The sequence below is a fragment of the Etheostoma cragini genome, chromosome 8 (genome assembly GCF_013103735.1).
Source record: "Etheostoma cragini isolate CJK2018 chromosome 8, CSU_Ecrag_1.0, whole genome shotgun sequence".
In the NCBI taxonomy this organism is placed as follows: Eukaryota; Metazoa; Chordata; class Actinopteri; order Perciformes; family Percidae; genus Etheostoma; species Etheostoma cragini.
Genome location: NC_048414.1, coordinates 26,154,874 through 26,173,742, shown reverse-complemented (window position 1 = coordinate 26,173,742; position 18,869 = coordinate 26,154,874). Strand labels below are relative to the sequence as shown.

At 40.4% G+C, this 18,869-nt stretch overlaps 2 protein-coding genes across 2 annotated transcripts in view; both read left to right on the top strand.

The window, feature by feature from the left end:
• selenoo1 (selenoprotein O1) overlaps positions 1-3,742 on the top strand; it is a 6,800-nt gene extending 3,058 nt beyond the window's left edge. Inside the window, exons 6-9 of the mRNA XM_034878364.1 lie at positions 339-507; positions 1,861-2,046; positions 2,288-2,444; positions 3,127-3,742. Coding sequence (XP_034734255.1) covers positions 339-507; positions 1,861-2,046; positions 2,288-2,444; positions 3,127-3,345 — 731 coding nt within the window. The 3' untranslated portion in view covers positions 3,346-3,742. The remainder of the gene's footprint in view (positions 1-338; positions 508-1,860; positions 2,047-2,287; positions 2,445-3,126) is intronic.
• Positions 3,743-5,035: 1,293 nt separating this feature from the next.
• On the top strand, positions 5,036-14,328 carry mapk12a (mitogen-activated protein kinase 12a). Its single transcript, XM_034878426.1, has 13 exons — positions 5,036-5,047; positions 5,767-5,906; positions 8,183-8,312; positions 8,440-8,498; positions 8,579-8,690; positions 9,444-9,473; positions 9,675-9,722; positions 10,821-10,935; positions 12,190-12,261; positions 12,378-12,457; positions 12,660-12,738; positions 12,831-13,004; positions 13,359-14,328. Exons 2-13 carry the CDS (start codon positions 5,788-5,790, stop codon positions 13,424-13,426), a joined length of 1,086 nt encoding a protein of 361 aa, XP_034734317.1. The 5' UTR covers positions 5,036-5,047; positions 5,767-5,787; the 3' UTR covers positions 13,427-14,328.
• The last annotated feature ends 4,541 nt before the right edge of the window (positions 14,329-18,869 follow it).

Below are 18,869 nucleotides of genomic sequence, written 5' to 3'. Positions count from 1 at the left end.
CCCCCCCCCCCCCCCCCCCCCCCCCCCCCGACTTGGACAAACCCCTGTTTTAAACTTGGCCTTCCTTTTAATGTCAACTACACGCCTGTAACATTTACTGTGTGTATATTGCGCTCGCGATGCTATCTCGGTGACAAAATCTGGCCACAGACAAGCAAACCTCAATGAAAAGTGCTTAAAACCTCTAGGGTAGTTCCTGCCACACTTGGTGTCACACCAAGTGTCACACACACATTTTGACACACACACACTTCGACATACATACACACAGTGCACTAACCGTGCTCCAGAAAACGCCAGCCACGATGCTGCTAACCTTTTCTGTCCCCCTGCTGCAGGTGCTGACTTCACCAACACCTTCCGTAGCTTGAGTCAGATTTCCTGTCCCACTGGCGGACAAAGCGAGGGAGAAGACGAGCTTGTGAAGAGCGCCACAGACCTCCTGCTGGAGCAGTGTGCCTCCTCAGAGGAGCTCAAGGCCGCCAACAAACCCACCATGGACCCACGGTAAGCTAGACACGCATGCTGCATATTTTACAATATGCGTTGTGTGCATTTTATTACAGAAAAGAAATTTAAATGAAAGCCAGTTCTTTTATTTTATGGTGAGTGTTTGGGAACAAAACGGTTAAAAAAAACCTAAATTATATTTTGCTGTGGGTATTCATGATTGCCACTAAACGAATCAGTGTTTACGGCAACACCCTGGACCTTGATAAAGAAAAGAAGTAAGATTATTTTTATTATTATATGCTGTAATTGGGCACGTTTACGCTCCCCAGAACATGTTATGTGCTCATGGCCTGTCTTTCTCCCACCACCCTTAGGATGAAAGTGGGAGTTCTTTCTTGTAAAATTATCAGAAAAGCAAAATTATTTAGTTAAATGTTCCAACTGTTCCAAACTTTTGTTTGGTGTGACGCACATTGCAGCCTCCAGGTGCCACTAGTGGGGCTTTACATTATTGGTCTTGTGTACATGTCTATGTGAAAGTTGATGCACCACAGAGCATCTGTTTGAGGGTTATAAAGAGTCTTCATTCTAGTCTAAATGTTAGTGCAGTTGTCAAAACGGAAATATCCCAGTTTAAAGTTATTATGGGCAAAGTGTTAGCAAGCATTCATTTGCAGTTGTGTTTCTGGTCAAATAGGCACTTTCCTTTCAGCTCTGTTTGGCATCATAAATTATATGAATAGGTGCAGCTGTAATATAATATGTAACTTAAAATGTAAAAACGGCAAGACCCATGTTACATATTTTGTACCCAGGAGAAATCTGTAATTTTAATCAAGGACCGGGTCCGTGTCATTTTGGGTGCTGTTGCCTGTCATAACCCCTCTGCGCATGAGTCAAGCATTGTGGTAGCTAAAAAATTTTTCGAGAGGTGCAGGTCGGGCTGCGGGGGTCGGGTCCGGCGTAGACGGCGAAGGGTCTGCGGGGGTGCGCCGTCGATTCTACGACCTTTATGTCCTCTTGTGTCTGCAACAGTCCAGTTGTGATCTCAAAGAAACTCCTACGGTCAGGGTTTTGCAACAGTGCTAGAGAAAATACTCTTGTGAACCAACACAATATACCATGTGGAAGGATGCTAATTATGTCTGGTCCTTTTTTGGAAGCCATAGAGGGAAAATTGTTTGATGTAAATATCAGATCCTAGAGAAATAATAGCAACACAACTGTAAAAATATGTAAAATATCAGCCAGTGGAACAGAAGCTACTAGTTCTCCTTGTTACCTCAGATTCTCCATAACGTATATAACAACAGTTAAAACCTGGATTGCTTGTACTGGCAGCACTGGGCCTCTGCTTCATCCAACCAGCCAAAAAAAGGTCAGGACATGTGTGTTTTCTGTTGACAGTGAGCTGGCAATGCTGCTCTCCATGGCTCAGAGCAACCCAGCGCTGTTCCAGATGATCTCAGACCAGACGACAATCGCAAGGCAGTTAGAGAGACTCAGCAGACTGAAAGACCTGATGGAGACCAGCCAGGAAGAGCTGAAAACCCAACAGGCGGAGGAGTGGAGCCGCTGGATCACACGCTATAGGTGAGACTTAAGAGAGATATGTTAAGGGAATGATAGGAAAGAGAAACAGCTGGCATGTGAAACAAGTGTAGAGGGTGGAGGAACGACATGGACCGGATAAGAGATTTGTGGGTGGGTGGATGGTGATGGGTGGAAGTGTTACTGATAAAGGGGGCAGACAGAGAAAAAAGAGGAAAAGGGATGTTGAGTCTGACGTCGCTCCGCTCTCCAGACTGAGCATTTTGCGTCCCCACTGTGGCAGGAAGCGCCTGGCGCGGGAGATGGAGGGCCAGAGTGACGTGCAGGCGGTGCAGGAGGAGAGGGTGGCGGTGATGGACAGCACCAACCCCCGCGTGGTGCTCAGGAACTACATCGCCCAGAATGCAATCGAGGCTGCTGAGAATGGAGATTTCTCTGAGGTCAGGGCTTACACTTTCGTACACCTGCATCCTTGCATCCAGGGGGGATTTCAAAGTAGTGATACAAAGATTAGAATATACTTAACCCTTGTGTTGGAAATTCAAAATCAACACTCTTGTTGACGCTTTTGATCGACGTTTTAAACTTTTTCTTACGTTTTGTCCCTTTTGTCAACACTTCTGACGCTTTTTTTCAATGTTTGTCATTTTTTAAACTGTTAACACTACGTAACACTAACTTATAACTTTAGTTTTACAGTTATTTTTGGAATTCATGGTCAATAAACCTCATTTATAGGAAATTATACCTATAATATTTGAAAATCAGGAATTATTTAGACTAAAATTAAAGGAATTTATGTCAACTTTTACTCAATACTATTTCAAAAGAACTTCAATTTGTTTTACAAATGCTATAAAATTGTATTAGACACCCCAAAATGAATGAAAATAGAGATTTGTACTTCCTAAAGAGCGTTGTTTAAAAACAATCATGTTATTTTGGGTAATTACAATTAGGTAGTTGGAAAGAATGAAGAATATTGATGTAGGAAGATGAGTCAATTTGACCCGAGGACAACATGAAGGTTAAGTTAAACGCGATTCCCTTTTTGCTGTATTCCACTTCATCTTTTCCGCTTTTACTTTGTTCTCAAGCTCTCACTTCCCCACTGTGCTGCAGGTCCAGCGAGTCCTCAAGGTCCTGGAGAAACCTTTCTCTCCGCAGCCAGGTCTGGAGCTGCCTGCACGGGGGGGCGGAGGCCCGGCCACCGAACGGGGAGAGAGGGACGAAGGAGAGGAGCGACTGCCAGCGTCTGCATCCGCAGCCAGACATCCTGTTCCCTATGACAGCAAGCCCCCAGCTTGGGCCCATGAAATCTGTGTCACATGATCTTCATAATAACTTCCTTGATTGTTTGCTTTCCTGCCTAAAATGATTAGAGAGTTTGTATTTTTGTACCTCTTCTACTCACTTTACAACTCTCTATTGCATTGGCAGGCAGCGTCAGGGAAGTTAGCATGAGTCCCGGCACCCCACAGGGTTCCTAGCTGATCCAAGGCAGACAGGGAGCGAGTGGAGTTTAGTTGTACCAATGCGTACAGATGTGATGGTGGAAATCTTTTTACCGTGTCTGAAATGTGCCAGGGCGTAGCTTTTTTTAAAGGATTATGTTTGACATCTCTGCTTAAAACGTTTGTCTGCCTCAACATCAGAAGTGACTTAAAATGAGGAATTTGATGGATGTTTTTGTGGAGGCCGTTGAACGAAAAAAAGAAAGAAAATAACTGGCACATAACAAAAGATGGCAGGAAAATACTTCCAAAGACTTTAGAAAAGACATTTTCCTTTGACTTCACAAAGAGCGCATTCCCTGTCTACCTGGTGCTTGGCTAGCTATTAATGACGACTCAGACAACAAGTCCTACAGAGACCTGTCTGACTCTGACAACGTGTGTGTGTGTGTGTGTGTGTGTGTGTGTGTGTGTGTGTGTGTGTGTGTGTGTGTGTGTGTGTGTGTGTGTGTGTGTGTGTGTGTGTGTGTGTGTGTGTGTGTGTGTGTGTGTGTGTGTGTGTGTGTGTGTGTGTGTGTGTGTGTGTGTGTGTGTGTGTGTGTGTGTGTGTGTGTGTGTGTGTGTGTGTGTGTGTGTGTGTGTGTGTGTGTGTGAGTGAAAAGGTCTTGATTGCATTGATCCAATAAGTACATAAACGCACAATATATTCTCCTATAATAGGAAACATGGCCTTTTGCCTCTGTCATAGCCTCGCGTCATAGATACAGAGTCACAGACATAACATTTCCCTTTTGTTACCTAACGTGTTCAGCAAGCTTTGGGGTCAAATGACAGTTGAGCAAAGGGAAAATGGGAGCTGCATGTTGTGTTTAACTATTTTGGTGTCGTTATCATGGCCATGCAAATGTCCAAAGGGAAGTTTATTGTTGAATGTGCCACAAATGTGATGCTGTGAAGCAAATTATTCACTAATTTGTTTCAATCAGGGTTAATCTTTCGGTTTGGCAAATACATTCAGATTTGATGTCAAACTATCTTTAACCCTTGTGTTGTCTCTCTGAAAATCAACACTTTTGTTAACGCTTTTTATCAATGTTTTTAACGTTTTCAGCCTTTTTTTTCACCAATTTTGAGGCTTTTTTTCAATGTTGGTTACTTTCTTGGGACATTTTCAACACTATAAACTTCTGGTTTACAGTTAGTTTTGAAATTTATGGTCAATAAACCTCGTTTATAGGAAAGTATGCCTAATGTTTGAGTTAGAAAAGCAGAAATTAGGATTAGAATTAGAATTATTTGGACTAAAATTAAGTCAACCTTTTACTCAATGCTGTTTCGAAACCACTTCAATGTTATAAAATTGAATAAGACACCCCAAAATGAATGAAAGTAGAGATTTGTACTCGCCAAAGAGCTTTGCATGCAATAAATCATGTTATTTTTGGTAATTACAACTGGGTAGTTAAAAAGAAGATTGATTTAGATAAACAGGTCAATTTGGCCCGAGAACAACATGAGGGTTAACACAGACACAATGACACATATGTACCATTAAACTATGACATTTGACTATATTGTAGAGTTTTATTGTCCCTCACTAAATAGGAAACACATTTGTTATCAGCTATCTCAGCTATAGCCTAATAAACTGAGCAGTCAATACACAATGTGACGTCTTTATTCTGTGCCAAATAACCATAGCTGCATTTTCATGTCATGAACTGAACTTCAGATTTCTGTTTGCATAACATTTTAAGTGGGGCAATTAGATTACTCGAGTCCAATAATAGAATAAAAACTGGTTGGTTAAATCTCCAAGCTCACACAACCTGACTATTATAACACTACTGCTTCCTTGTTCTGTTTCCTGGACGCATGCATGGCACCGTCTAGTATTTCTGTAACCCAGTAGTTGTGTGTCTAACCCAGGGCGTCAGTATAATGTTCATGCCCCAGCACGTCTCAAACATTCCCCTACTCCTGCTCAACACACTGAGAATAGGGTTAACGCTGCGATTTAAAGGACAGCGCATGTTAACAACTTTTCCAAATTGTGCGCACGACGCATTTCAAAGTAATGTTATATAGCCCGTGTCTCGTGTTACTCACATTCCATTCTCCTTTTCACCTTTAATTGTAGCTCCCCTCAGGTCTCGGGAGTGGCTTTGGGTGACCTCAGGGTGCGCCTGACACGCAGAGCTGCGCAATGATCGAGGCTATGGCGCATAGGTAGGATCTGAGACAATGGGTGTGTAGCTACGGATGAGACAAAACAAACTAAATAAGAACATCTCCCAGACTGTTTAAGTTGATTTTTAAATAGAATAGGATGTCTAAGCGAGTCAGACCCGGCTACTACCGCCAGGAAGTCAACAAGACCTCATGGGAAGTACCGGAGCGGTACCGGGAGCTGAAGCAGGTGGGAACCGGGGCGTACGGGACGGTGTGGTAAGTCAATTCTGCGAAACTTGGAGACGCTGTAACTACTGCGGGTGCGCGTGTGTGTGTGTGTGTGTTTGGGGAGCACGGTAACAAAGAAAGCGACGGAACAGATGGTGCCATGCAGCAGGCGCACGGTGCCACAGTCAAACAAAAGAAAAAGTAAGTGCACCCCGCTGAACCCATGCTGCTCCACTTCCTGATATGATGGAGACACTTGCGCCGATGCCTTCGCTTCAGCACAGCCATCCACTTTAACAACACCCGGGGTTATTGAATCATGCAAAGCATGGCTAGTTTATTCTGGCTGGGTTTACCCGTACGGGTCCAATAAACAACAACAACAAAAACCAGATCTTCAAGCACCCTACTTGCGTGCCTCTAGCAGCATGATGCGGGCCCTTTGTTAACAATGATTAACTGTGTTTGTGGGCGGATACTACGCTGCCTTAACTGACCCAATGCAACTTAATAACACATGATCAACTCTGTGAAATTGGGGTCAGATTCAAGATGGAGAGCTGGAGATAGAGACGCCTGTTACAGCAATATAACAGAGGGAAATGGATAGGCGGGGGCGTGTGTGTGTGTGTGTGTGTGTGTGTGTGTTTTGGTTGTGAAAAGTGGTTGCATTGATCTAATAGGTACGTAAACGCACAATATATTCTCATTTAATAGGAAACATTGCCTTCTGCCTCTGTCAGGGTAAGTCACTCAGATCAGAGAATGGGACAGATTTCCATTTTCTTTTCCATTTTCTTTGCCTGTCTATATTGTTTCTGTTTAGAGTGTGTATAAGTGTGTACAGTATTGTTTGTTTTGGATGTGTAAGCGCATTGTGAGCAATGATGATCCCAAGCAAAATGCCTCGTATGTGTCCTCATAACTGGCAAATAAAGCTGATTCTGATTCTGAGGACGGTGAAGTTTCTAGGTTGGTTCATGATTTGACCATATTGGACAATGTACTCAATGAGGATGTACGGTCTGATCCAGATTACATTTCTCCCTTCACCAGACTCAACTCAGGTCCCTCATTGCTTCCATCAAACCTCAGAACGCATCACTAAAACACTGTCACACATCCTATATTGCCGCCATGCCTATAAAGGAGTGTACACAGCTTGTCATGGCCTAACAGAGAAAGACATTTCAAACTATTGTCCACCCTTAGTAAGAATGTACAAACTTTCTCAGGTAAACCATCCATGTTTCAGCACTGCAAAGGTGACCCTATTACACCTGGTTGCCAATACGCCAGATGTTGTCACTATCAATGAGGAGTCCAGTGAGGTGGAACATTTTTTTATTTTGGTATTAAAGATTCATATCAAACACATTCAGTCGATTCTACAACATGAACTGAACCTGGAGTACCACATTGATACATTTTCCAAAAAACAAAGCAAAACAAGAATAAAGAAAGGGAAAGGAGACCATGTGACTCAGCAGTAGACACTAAAGAACGAGTTTGCGTAAGTATTCATGAAAAAGTAGGGTTATTTCAGGGATTGTTTATATAGAATTATATCATTTAGAAAGGCATTAAAGAGGGGATGTTTTAAGAAATTGACATTTGTGTATGAAATATTTTGCCACTAAAATCAGATTATTCACTCCAAACTCAGTTGTTCTGTTCTCCATTTGAAGTTTAAATTTAACATATTCATATGTTAAAATTGGGATATTTTGAGTGAGGTGTACATTTTAGAGTGAGGCTGCACATTTGATCCCACCATGGAGGAGGCTTTCTACACCAAGGATCTCAGAGATAGGCTTTAGGTGCAGACAGCTCATTTTCATTTTCAGTAGTCTAGGACACACACACACATCTTGGGATGGATGAAAAAGGGCTAAATAGCTTAAGTTCTGTGCTGTATCTGCTATTATTGGAAGCAGCCACTTATTGCGGAGACGTTGCTACTTATACCCTTTAAGAACTGAGTATTGTGCTTGTTATGTGATATTGTGAAGACCTGCTGAATGCCTCTGGTCCATCAGTTTGCGTATGCATTGTACTGCATCTGAAATATTTGTGTCCCTGCACCATTTTCTTCATGTGAACTTGAATGTTATGTTATTTGTGTGTGTGTGTGTGTGTGTGTGCGTGTGTGTGTGTGTAAGATAAGACAACTTTAGTCACTCACATCAGAGGATGGGAGAGAGCTTGTTTTCTTTCACCTGATCACTGTGATAGATTGGTTCATGATTTCCCCATATTGTTTGTGTGTCACATCCGCGGATGTTCTGTAGATGAATATTACGTATTTCATCTCTCACGCTCAGCTCAGCAGTGGACTCCAGAACGGGAACCAAAGTGGCCATCAAGAAGCTGTACAGACCTTTCCAGTCGGAGCTCTTCGCCAAGCGGGCCTACAGGGAGCTGAGGCTTCTCAAACACATGAAACATGAAAATGTGAGCATTTGCGTGACCCGTACTAGCCCTCAGGGCTGCATGACTATTTATTTTTACACCAGTCGAATTAGAACACGCAGCAAATAAACCAAAAGTGTAACATATTGTATTTTTCTGTCTGGTGCAGGTGATTGGCCTTTACGATGTGTTTACTGCTGACCTGTCCCTGGACAGATTCCATGACTTGTAAGCGATTGGCCAAATTATTTCAAAGTGTCATCCTTTTGGCAAGTAACCCACTCATAATGTTCCCCTTCTTCCTCAAGTTATCTGGTGATGCCGTTCATGGGGACAGATCTGGGGAAGCTGATGAAGATGCAGAGGCTGTCAGAGGAGAAGATTCAGTATTTGGTTTATCAGATGCTCAAAGGGCTTAAGGTGGAGAGCTCTACTTTGATCGTACATTTTGGACAATTTATCTCATTTACTACCTGAGTTAATTTGAGCAAAAATGTCACAGCATTGCAGAAATGCTATTATATTTTTACAATGTATTATTTTGAAATGTTGAGGGGGAAAAATCCATTGAACTTATTTTGTTTTATTTTATTTTATTTTATTTTATTTTATTTTATTTTATTATTTTTTTCTAATTTAATTTCTTTAATTTAATTTTTATTTAATTTTAATTATTTTTTTTACATTTTAATTTAATTAAATTTTACTTTATTTTATAACATTTTTTTTTACATTTTATTTTATGTTATTTTATTTTATTACATATTAGTACATATTTTTTTACATTTTATTTTATTTCAATTTTATTTATTTTTTAAAGATGACTTTTTTGGGCATTGTCAGCCCCTATTTTGACAGGACAGCAGAAGTCAGGAAAAGGGAGAGAGAGTGGGTGGAATGACACGTATTAAAGGGTCGCGAGTTGGAGTTGTACCCGGGCCCGCTGCGTCGAGGAGTAAACCTCTACATATGGGCGCCCATTTTACCAACTGATCTACCCAGGCACCCAATGTACTTTACGTTATACAGTATGCACAGTGGCAGTGATGAGGCAGCTCATAGCTTAGGAACGATATGACGGAAAATTTGAGTGGTTTTTAAACTGTGACTTTTTGAAACCGCGCTATTACTTGTTTTTGTTGAATAAATCCCTGTTATTTTCTGTTATTGCAGTATATTCATTCCGCTGGTATAATCCACAGGGTAAGTTGTCTTTTATATATACGGTATATTTCCACATTACAGTATATGTGAGATTAAGATTTGTGTTCACACATTGTAATCTAGTTTTACAAGGAGTTGGTGTCCCCCCCCCCCCCCCCCCCCCCCCCCCCGCCCCCCCCCCCCTCCTTTTATTACACTATTATGACTGGACTTGAGTTTCCTCTTGCTTCTCATTTTTAGGATCTCAAACCAGGAAATCTCGCCATCAACCAAGACTGTGAGCTCAAGGTACACTTCACCTACACAAAACCATCACGCGTCTTCATTTTATGATGTTACCGTAATGGAGTTAGTTTAAAACGGACAGTTGTATAATGGAACTAAGTACATTTACAGCAACTTTCCACTTTTACTCCGCTACATTTCAGAGAGAAATATTGCACTTTTTACTCCTTTACATTAATCTGACAGCTTTTGTTATTAGTGACTTTATAAACTAAGAGTTTTGCACAGAAAACACATGTAGTTTCTTATAAATCTAATTACCCAACAGTTTACAGGCATACAATTTCAGCTAATATGATTAGCCGATTAAACACTTTCTAAACTGTGAGGATATTTCTGCATGGGGTACTTTTACTTTTAGTACTTTAAGTCCATTTTCCTGATCATACTTACAAACTTTAACTTAAGTAATATTTTCAATACTTGCTGTTTTACAGTGTGGTATTAGTACTTTTACTGGATACTTCTTCCACCACTGAAAAGGGATAATCTGTAGCTATAAAATCAGTGCATTGGCGGTAACTTTTTGAATTTGTTTATTTTGCACAATAAAATCAAGACAACATTAACAAAAATTAACTAATAAAAAAATAAAGATTGGGCAGGTGTGAATAAGAAAACCCCTAGGGGGCTTATAGAAGGAATTTGATGAATTATAAAGATAATATACAATGGGTTTACCAATTCTACATTTTTATACAAGTCCCTGACATCTTGTAACCAGACCTTTCATAGATAGATAGATAGATAGATAGATAGATAGATATTTATTCATCCCAATAAAATGGGAAATTACAGTCTTGCAGCAGCAAAATTAGTCACACAGCACAGACTATAAATAAAAATGAAATACTTGGATACAATGTACATGTATGCACAATATACATGAAATAATAATAGGAAAAAAATACAAGAATAAATATTTGAATATATCCAAGTTGAGAATGCAAAAATGTGCAACTGGTAGACCAATTGTGCAGGTTGCACTTAGTGCAGTATTTTGGTGTCTCAGAGTCTTATCTAGCACCTGGTGATGGTATATCATAATGATAAGAGTACAATGTAAATGCTGCTGTGGCTAACTGGACTGTGTTGGGTCAGATCCTGGACTTTGGCTTGGCGCGGCAGGCAGACAGCGAGATGACGGGGTACGTGGTGACTCGCTGGTACCGAGCCCCAGAGGTGATCCTGAGCTGGATGCACTACACTCAGACGGGTAATGAACACACACACACACGGTCACCTTTCACCAACATGGCCTGTTCAGTGCTCCCCGTTAGCACTGAGTCCTCATGTTATGTAACCATGCAACATAGTTGTTTCAGAGCTCAGGGCTTCTGGTTCATGCTTCAGCTCGGGATTTACTGCATGACCCATGCAACCTCTAGCGAACAGGCAGAGGCTTGTTGCTTTGTTTTTCTCCAACATGTCTTGTGGTTGCAATGCATTCTGGTCTGTTGAAGCTACAGTCAGTCAAGGCGTTAGTATTTATACCTCCACATACTAAACTGAGCTTTACTAAACTAAAAAACTCTAATCCATTACACTAACTGAGGGCAAAAGTGTAATTAAATTACAGTTATTTATGAAAATGTTCATGATTACATTGGGGGTTACATGTAATTATTTTCTGTAAAGCCCAGTTCAGAGCAAAGATTCCACACGAGACATGATCGTTTTGCAGGAAAAGTTGCAGTTTCCTGACCCCTAAATATTTGAACATTTTAAAACATGTAATAGAAATTTATGAAGGTAATTTAATGTAATAAGTTACATTGCTTTGATAAAGTAATTGAAATAGTGACACCACTATTACATGTTGTGTACAATTTCTAATTGGTAACCTATTACCTTCCCAACACTGATGATTATTATTTCATTTTTATTTTTTTCAAATGTATGTATTTATCTCAAATGACCAACAAAGTTGCAAGACAAAACAAAAAAATTATAAACACAAAATAAAAATCTAAAATCAGAATTTAACAACAACAACCACAACAACAAAAGAAATATATATATATATACACATATTAAAGGATTAGTTTGAGAAGAAGCAGGCGGAAGTAAATAGCTTATTTGGTTTTGCCCCTATTTCCCAAAATCATATTACTACAAAGTACGTAGATATGCAAAGATAGCATAAAATCTTTCAGTTCTTACAATAACTTACAACAATATACAACAGCATGTTTGCATTAAAATTCTATCACTACGTTTCAGTCTGTTGTTTTATGAGTCTAGAAAGCAGCTAACCCTTCGATGTAAACATACTCCTAATACATTTGTTTGTGTCAAATTGGTGTTGGTGTTGAAAACATCTTTGTATGTTTGAATGTGATGGTAATAATACATATTTCCCACTAGGTGGTGATCTCGTAACACTTTACCTTATATTGCTGGTGCTTTGTGCAAAATCTTTTGCAAAATCCTCGGGATGCTAACAGAAATGCGCTGTTTTCTTCCTCAGTGGACATTTGGTCTGTGGGCTGCATCATGGCGGAGATGCTGCAAGGAAAACCTCTTTTTAAAGGCAGAGACCGTATCCTTTTACCTCACTGAACCTTTTTCCACTGACAAGTTACAATTTTACCTCTGAAATGACTTGAAAGAATGATCCCGACTGGTCACATTTGACCCTTGACCACTGTTCCTCAGACCTCGATCAGCTGACTGAGATCATGAAGCTGACAGGAACACCAACTCAGGAATTTGTATCAAAACTCCAATCTGAGGATGTGAGTTCACAACATGCACCACATACAGGAACTTAAAGATACACTGTCTGATTTTGTTGTTGCATTTATGATTACATTTGGGGTTACATGTAATTATTTTGCAGTCGTGCACCCCTATCCTCTGAATTTTAAGAATTGGAAACACAAATGGGCCAAATCAGTGGCTTTGTACTGCATCAAATGGATTCACTTCTTCTTTTAGGCCAAAAGCTACATCAAAAGCCTTCCAAAAGTGGAAAAGAAAGACCTTCAGAAGGTGTTTTCCACAACTAATCCACAAGGTAGGATGTGCTCGGCCTCTTAATTTGATCCAGTTTCAGTCTGTTGACAGTCAAGCTGTGATCTGACTTGCTGTTTCCATTCTCGCTCTCAGCCGTGTCTGTGCTGGAGCGGATGTTACTGCTGGATCCAGAGTGCAGGGCAACCGCTGCGGATGCTCTCATGCTGCCTTACTTCACGGAGTTCAGAGACCCAGAGGAGGAGACGGAGGCGCAGCCGTACGACCACTCGCTAGACAACACAGACCAGACCCTGGACCAGTGGAAACGTAAGGAGGGGCTGATTGTGGTGCAAGGAAGCGGGAAAAAATTAAAGAGGAAGAAGATATTCAGATTGAAGATTTATTTATAAGGACAATGCACATTAATCAACATTTCTGTAAAGCTAGTTTTGGTCACTTTTTAACTGTAGACCTATGTCTTTATAGTGGAAAGAAATCAGAGAAAACCCACGCAAACACAGGAAACATGCAATCTCCACACAGAAAGGGATCAAACTCTGCCCAGCCTGATAGTCTGCAGGGCCTACTTTGTTATAAGGCAGTGCTAACCACTGAGTCACTGCGCCGCCCTGATATGAGATGTTATGTTTTAATTATCTGTCATTTTCCTTCCGTCTATAGGTCACACCTTCACAGAGATCTTGACCTTTAAACCAGTCGTGCCAGATTCCAAAGAGACCGCGCTGTAGGAGACAAAGGATCAGCTGTGCAGCGTTGGACCAGAACACAACTTACATGTTTTTTTAATCTTGATCTCAAGAACTCTTCAATCACAAGGCTTAATGATCTGTGAATCCAGTTCCCAATTCTCCTAAACATGCAAGCTGCCTTGTCTTGTATTTCTAGTAGCTTGCTTCCTGACTTTAGTATCAGACCTTTTCAGCATGTCCAACAGTGCTGAGGATGCTAGCTCAGCTGCTGTAAGTCAGGTAATATAATTCTTTAAAATCAAGTAATCATGGGTTGCTTTTCTTGAGTTACTTAGTCCAATTTCAGTTTCACGTCTGTGGTACACATACATTGTAGGATTTCTTTCATTTTTTACAAAATACAGCACTACCTATCAGCTGATTTAAAGTTTATATCAACACATTTTACTTAAAAAAACAAATTATTCTGGATGGATCCTGGTAAAAGTTGTATTTTTTAAATGTAGGCTTTGTTTGAGTCAAGGTGATGTATCCAGGACAATGCTGCAAATGATGCAAAAGGTAACATAATGCTGTTTTGTTATGTAGCTTCCCATTCAGTGACCACATGTCCTGAAAAGACATTTGATTGGATTTGTTGGGGCGTGCGTGTGTTTGAATGTGTGTGTGTGTGTGTGTGTAGTCTACACGTCTGCTCTGACCTTGTAATTCCTCCCGGTGGCCTTAAGATAACGATAAGACAAAAAAACACTGCTGCCAATCATACAATCATAGAAAATCTATCCCAGCAGCAAAACATTCACATTCAATTTCATACCAGAAACAAACATTGCATTATTTTTTTCAAAGAACAAAACAAGTTGTCTATGCTGACTTGTGAATTAATGTTTCTAACACTACTCGTGCTTTTTTATCATTAAAGATTCTCTTTGAAAATCGTGCATGTGTTTTTTTTTTCTCTCCCAGCCATACCTATTTAGTATTAAACCATGGATTATTGCTCATCATAGTGTTCTTTCATGAAGTTGGGGTATTTTCATGAGATGCAGCAGAGGCTGTCATATCCTATCTTTTAGTTGCTAGTATGTATCAAGCAGCAAGCTCTAAAAGGACTGAATCCAAATATCCCATAATGCAGTAGCATGTTTTGTTTGATCCTTCCTAACTGGTTGTACCCTCAAACGTGTAGTTTCTGAGCCCAGGGTGTGATAAACCACACCATGACTGATAAAGTGACCTGTATTGTATTTGTAGTATTGGCGGAGTTCTGCTTAAATGACAATATTGCATTTTTCATATTACAATCCAATTTGTTCAGCCAATAAAGAAGATAGGGGCCTGTTTTCTTTCATGTAAACTAACACTAGATGGCAGCACGTATGCAAGCCATGACCAGGCAGTGCTTGAGATGTTCATCTGTCCACCTTTTTGGTCTAAGACTGAAATATTTTGATAAAGATTGGATGGATTTCTGTGAAATTTGCTACAGATACTCAGAGGCCCCAGCTAAAAACGTCCCCTGACTTCTTATCTAGCGCCACCAGCTAGATTATTTGATTCCAGTGAAATATTTCAAAATCTAGCTGCCTGGTTTGGCATCAAATTTCTTTACACAAAGCCAGGTTCTTGTACTAATGTGTCTAACTTTGAGTTAGCCTCAGACCTTTCCTCTGACGCCATCCTCAGGTCTGTGCAAAACTTACGACTCCAAAACTGAAGACATTCCCATCAGCCTCGATTGGGGTCCTTTGTGTTGAATACTAACTAGCAAATGTTTTCATGCTAACGTGCTAAACATAGAAGGTAAACATGGTCAACATGGCATCTAAAGCATCGGCATGTTAGCATGCTGACGTGAGTTTTTAGCTCAAGGGGCCACAGTCCCTTAGCCCGTTCTTGTTATTCTCTTTTGGAAGAGTAGCTGCTGTAGTGATTCATTGCGTTACCGTGGACACTGACAAGCTTATTTTGTTGTATTTAATATGATTGATGAGTCTGAAATGTTTACACATTCTTGCAGAATGTCTGTTTGCTTTTCTCATTCCTCCACATCTCTTTATTGCTCGGTGTTGAATTTAACAAGCTTGTCTCGAGTGATCTCCAGATCCTTGACTCCTTGATAAAGGGCGACTCCCCCACCGAGGACCAGCTTCCAACCACCCCACCCCTGGGTGCATGTTGCGTCCTCCTCATGATACGCAGTGGACAGTTCACTGAGAAGTCAGAGCGTTCAGTTTTCAGGGAAACAGAAGAGAAAGAACTTTTCTTTTCTTTTTTACCCCCTCCTCTCCCAACACACACATGGATGTACTCCCTCTCTTTGTCTTGTTTGTTGACCCTTTGGTTTATTTTCAGAGTGTGTTGAATTCAAGCAGCATATTTTCTAAGACACACACGCACACAGAGTTCACATGTGTGCACACTTTTACACAGTTACGCCTGGCATGCACAGTTGGGTACATACAGACAGACACTTTAGACCGACCCTGACTCAGGAGGGAGTACGTGTGGAATGACAGCGATGCCCAAACACTGATCTGACCCGGGTCACTCTTCTTTCTTAAAGTGAAATGTCAGCTATAAGTGTGTTTGTTTTATGTGCCTAAGGGAGGTACATCGCTGCAAATCTCACCATGGTGAGAGGCTCAACACTGTCTTTGCTGAAATTCTTCCTGTAGAGGCCATTTTTAGCAGTGATGAGCTTGGAATCTTTTCAGTTTGTGTTATTCGTCTCTCACAGTAGGAACTGATTTGATTAAAAAAAGAGCTGCTTTTCCATCCCAGCTCATCAGTTTAATTTGAAATGAACCACACCGACAGACATCATCAGTGAGTGTTTATTCTCCAAATAACTCGGGCTGTCATGTCCTCGCTGGAGAGCAAATAAACAGATTTGAGGGCTCAGCGGAGATAAATTGATTAGAGTTCTACTAGCAGACAAAGGGAAAATACAGTACGTCACAGCGCTGAATGTCCAGGGAATTTGTGTACATGACGTTCACCATACGGCTGTCTGCTTGTTTCCAGGTGTCAGTTTGGATCCGTGGCATGTAGACAGAGGTCTGCGTTTCCTCATACATGGCCACATGTGTCATGGATGTCGTCAAAAATACAAGTACTCTGGATAAGAGCAGAAACATTGTAAGCACAAGCATGAAATGGGTGACAGCTGTTCAACAAGTCCAATTCCAAATACTATTTTCCACATTTAAAAGAAAGGAAATGCTGCTTAGTTATGTCCCAAGCTTGGCATGTTTATCTTTTCCTTTGCTTTCGGGAATGAATACTTTCCAGCTTTAGCATGATTTTTTTGTTTGTGTATCTGGCCCAGTGTTTGTGTGTATGCAGGGCTCTGCGGGTGCACGCATGTGTGCGGAGGTCAAGCAGTCCCAATGAAAGTGAGTCACGTGGCCCGGCCTGCTGTAGCTCAGTGCTTTCCGTCCTCCTTTACGTCTAACTGGCTCACCCTTCTCTCTTCAAACCGTTTTTGTTGTTGTCGTTACACGTGTTTGAGCCTCTATCTCTTTCCTGATCTCTGTGAGATGTAAACAGAGCCACACGTGTCTGTGGGATGCTTCAGGAGAGCGGGACCTGCCGGGGACTCCATAGAGGAAATCCAACAGGCTCACATGGAGCTGGAGAGTCTCTTCTCTGAGCTTTAATGGGGGACCAGAGGTTTGGGGGTTAGAAAAACAAGTAAATGGGAAGTTTAGGAAGTAGTTTAGTTTTAGTTTATTTATTTTTTCCGGCCGCCTATAACCCACAGCAGTCAATACACTGATAACATACAAAAAATAACATTGATGCTTTTACTTCCACAAAATAAAAAAAAATTAATAAACAAGAAAACCAACAAACAACAATAATACTAATAAAAAATAATTATTTAGGCTTATTACACCTACCCTTTTTACATGAAATCATATTCTTTCATACAAAGAGTGTAAGTTACAGAAAGTAAGTATACACTATACGTATAACCAAGTACAACACAAGAACTCCAATACAATTTGTGTACCTTCTAGTATTCACACTTCTGTTTTCTATTTATTAACCGTATGTTTAAATAATTTGTGAAATTGGTCGATTGAGTTACACTTTTTCATTCGAATCTCCGATTCATTCCAGAGTTTAACTCAGTGCACTTCTTTGTTTTACACTTGTTCTACTATTGAAAATAAAGCTTCCCCTCCGTTCATAGTGACATTCACTTATTTGGAACGGCCTCTGGTTACAGTCTGGCAACATGCTATTATATATTTTATGATGCTATTTTAAGGTCTACATGTTTACTAAATTTAAGTATCTGCAAGTTTATAAATGAATGATTTGTCGATTCACGATAATTTGCCCCATTTCTAATTCTGTGTGATGATAAGACAGCGGGAGAGGAGAGAATTGGAAGGCAAGAGGCAACAAAAGATGGGTGGATGAAAGCAAAGAGAAGGGGACAAAGACAGAAAGAGATGCAGAGGGCCCGAGAGAGAGCCTATCTTTGCCAGAATGAGCAGTTCAGTTTACTCAATCATTAGCAATCCACTCCCCTGTTTGAAGACTTCTGTGGAAAATGCAGTGCAGAGAGCGCATGCCACAGATTAGGATCCCTCTCCCAGGACATCTTTCGGTCCAGCTGTGATGTGTTGACGTATGAGGATGTGGTGTGTTACATTCAGAGAGGCTCTACAGTGTTAAAGAGCACTCAAACCCCTCAAGGAGCAATGGGAGCCAGCTGCTGATCCAAGAATGACCGTAAAGACTACAAGGTTCACATACAGCTCGCTTATCAAGGGTTCCAGTACGTGTAGCCTGCACATCATGAAATGGTCTTTATTTTTATTTCGTACAAAATGTGCTTGATTGTTTCACCTCATCCATAATTGCTTATTATTTGTCTCATTGATTGGATTTTCTGCGCACATATCTTGTGAAAAAACACACCACCTTTGAGACTTATCAAAACAATCAATACACCTGACTGTGTTACCACACAATAACAACTCAAAACAAAATAAGATAAGATGATGTATATTTCTAAAAGTTGATTTTTAGACTTGGCGGGCACACACTTAAAACAATGGCTTACTGAAAGTATTTACACGTTCCAAATATGAACGGCAAGAATACTACAGAATACAGAAGGGTTCGTAATCAAAGATACATATACTGTGTATATATATATACATATGGAGAGAGAGATAGAGAGAGACATATATCATCTGCATACATTATGATACAATTGATCATTGTGCTTTCCATAATAAATGTAGCATAGCAAATTAACTATGCAAATGAATGTATTAGTAATGCACTAACCCCCCCCCTAAAATAATGTCTAGTTTCCCTTATAGAGACCTGATACTTTATAAAACTTACTATTTTAATCTTCCAGAGAGCCTTATCCTTTACCACCTCATATTACAAGCCTGTTGTTTTTGGGGAAATATTAACTGTAATGTAAAATATAGATTAAATGAAAACATTC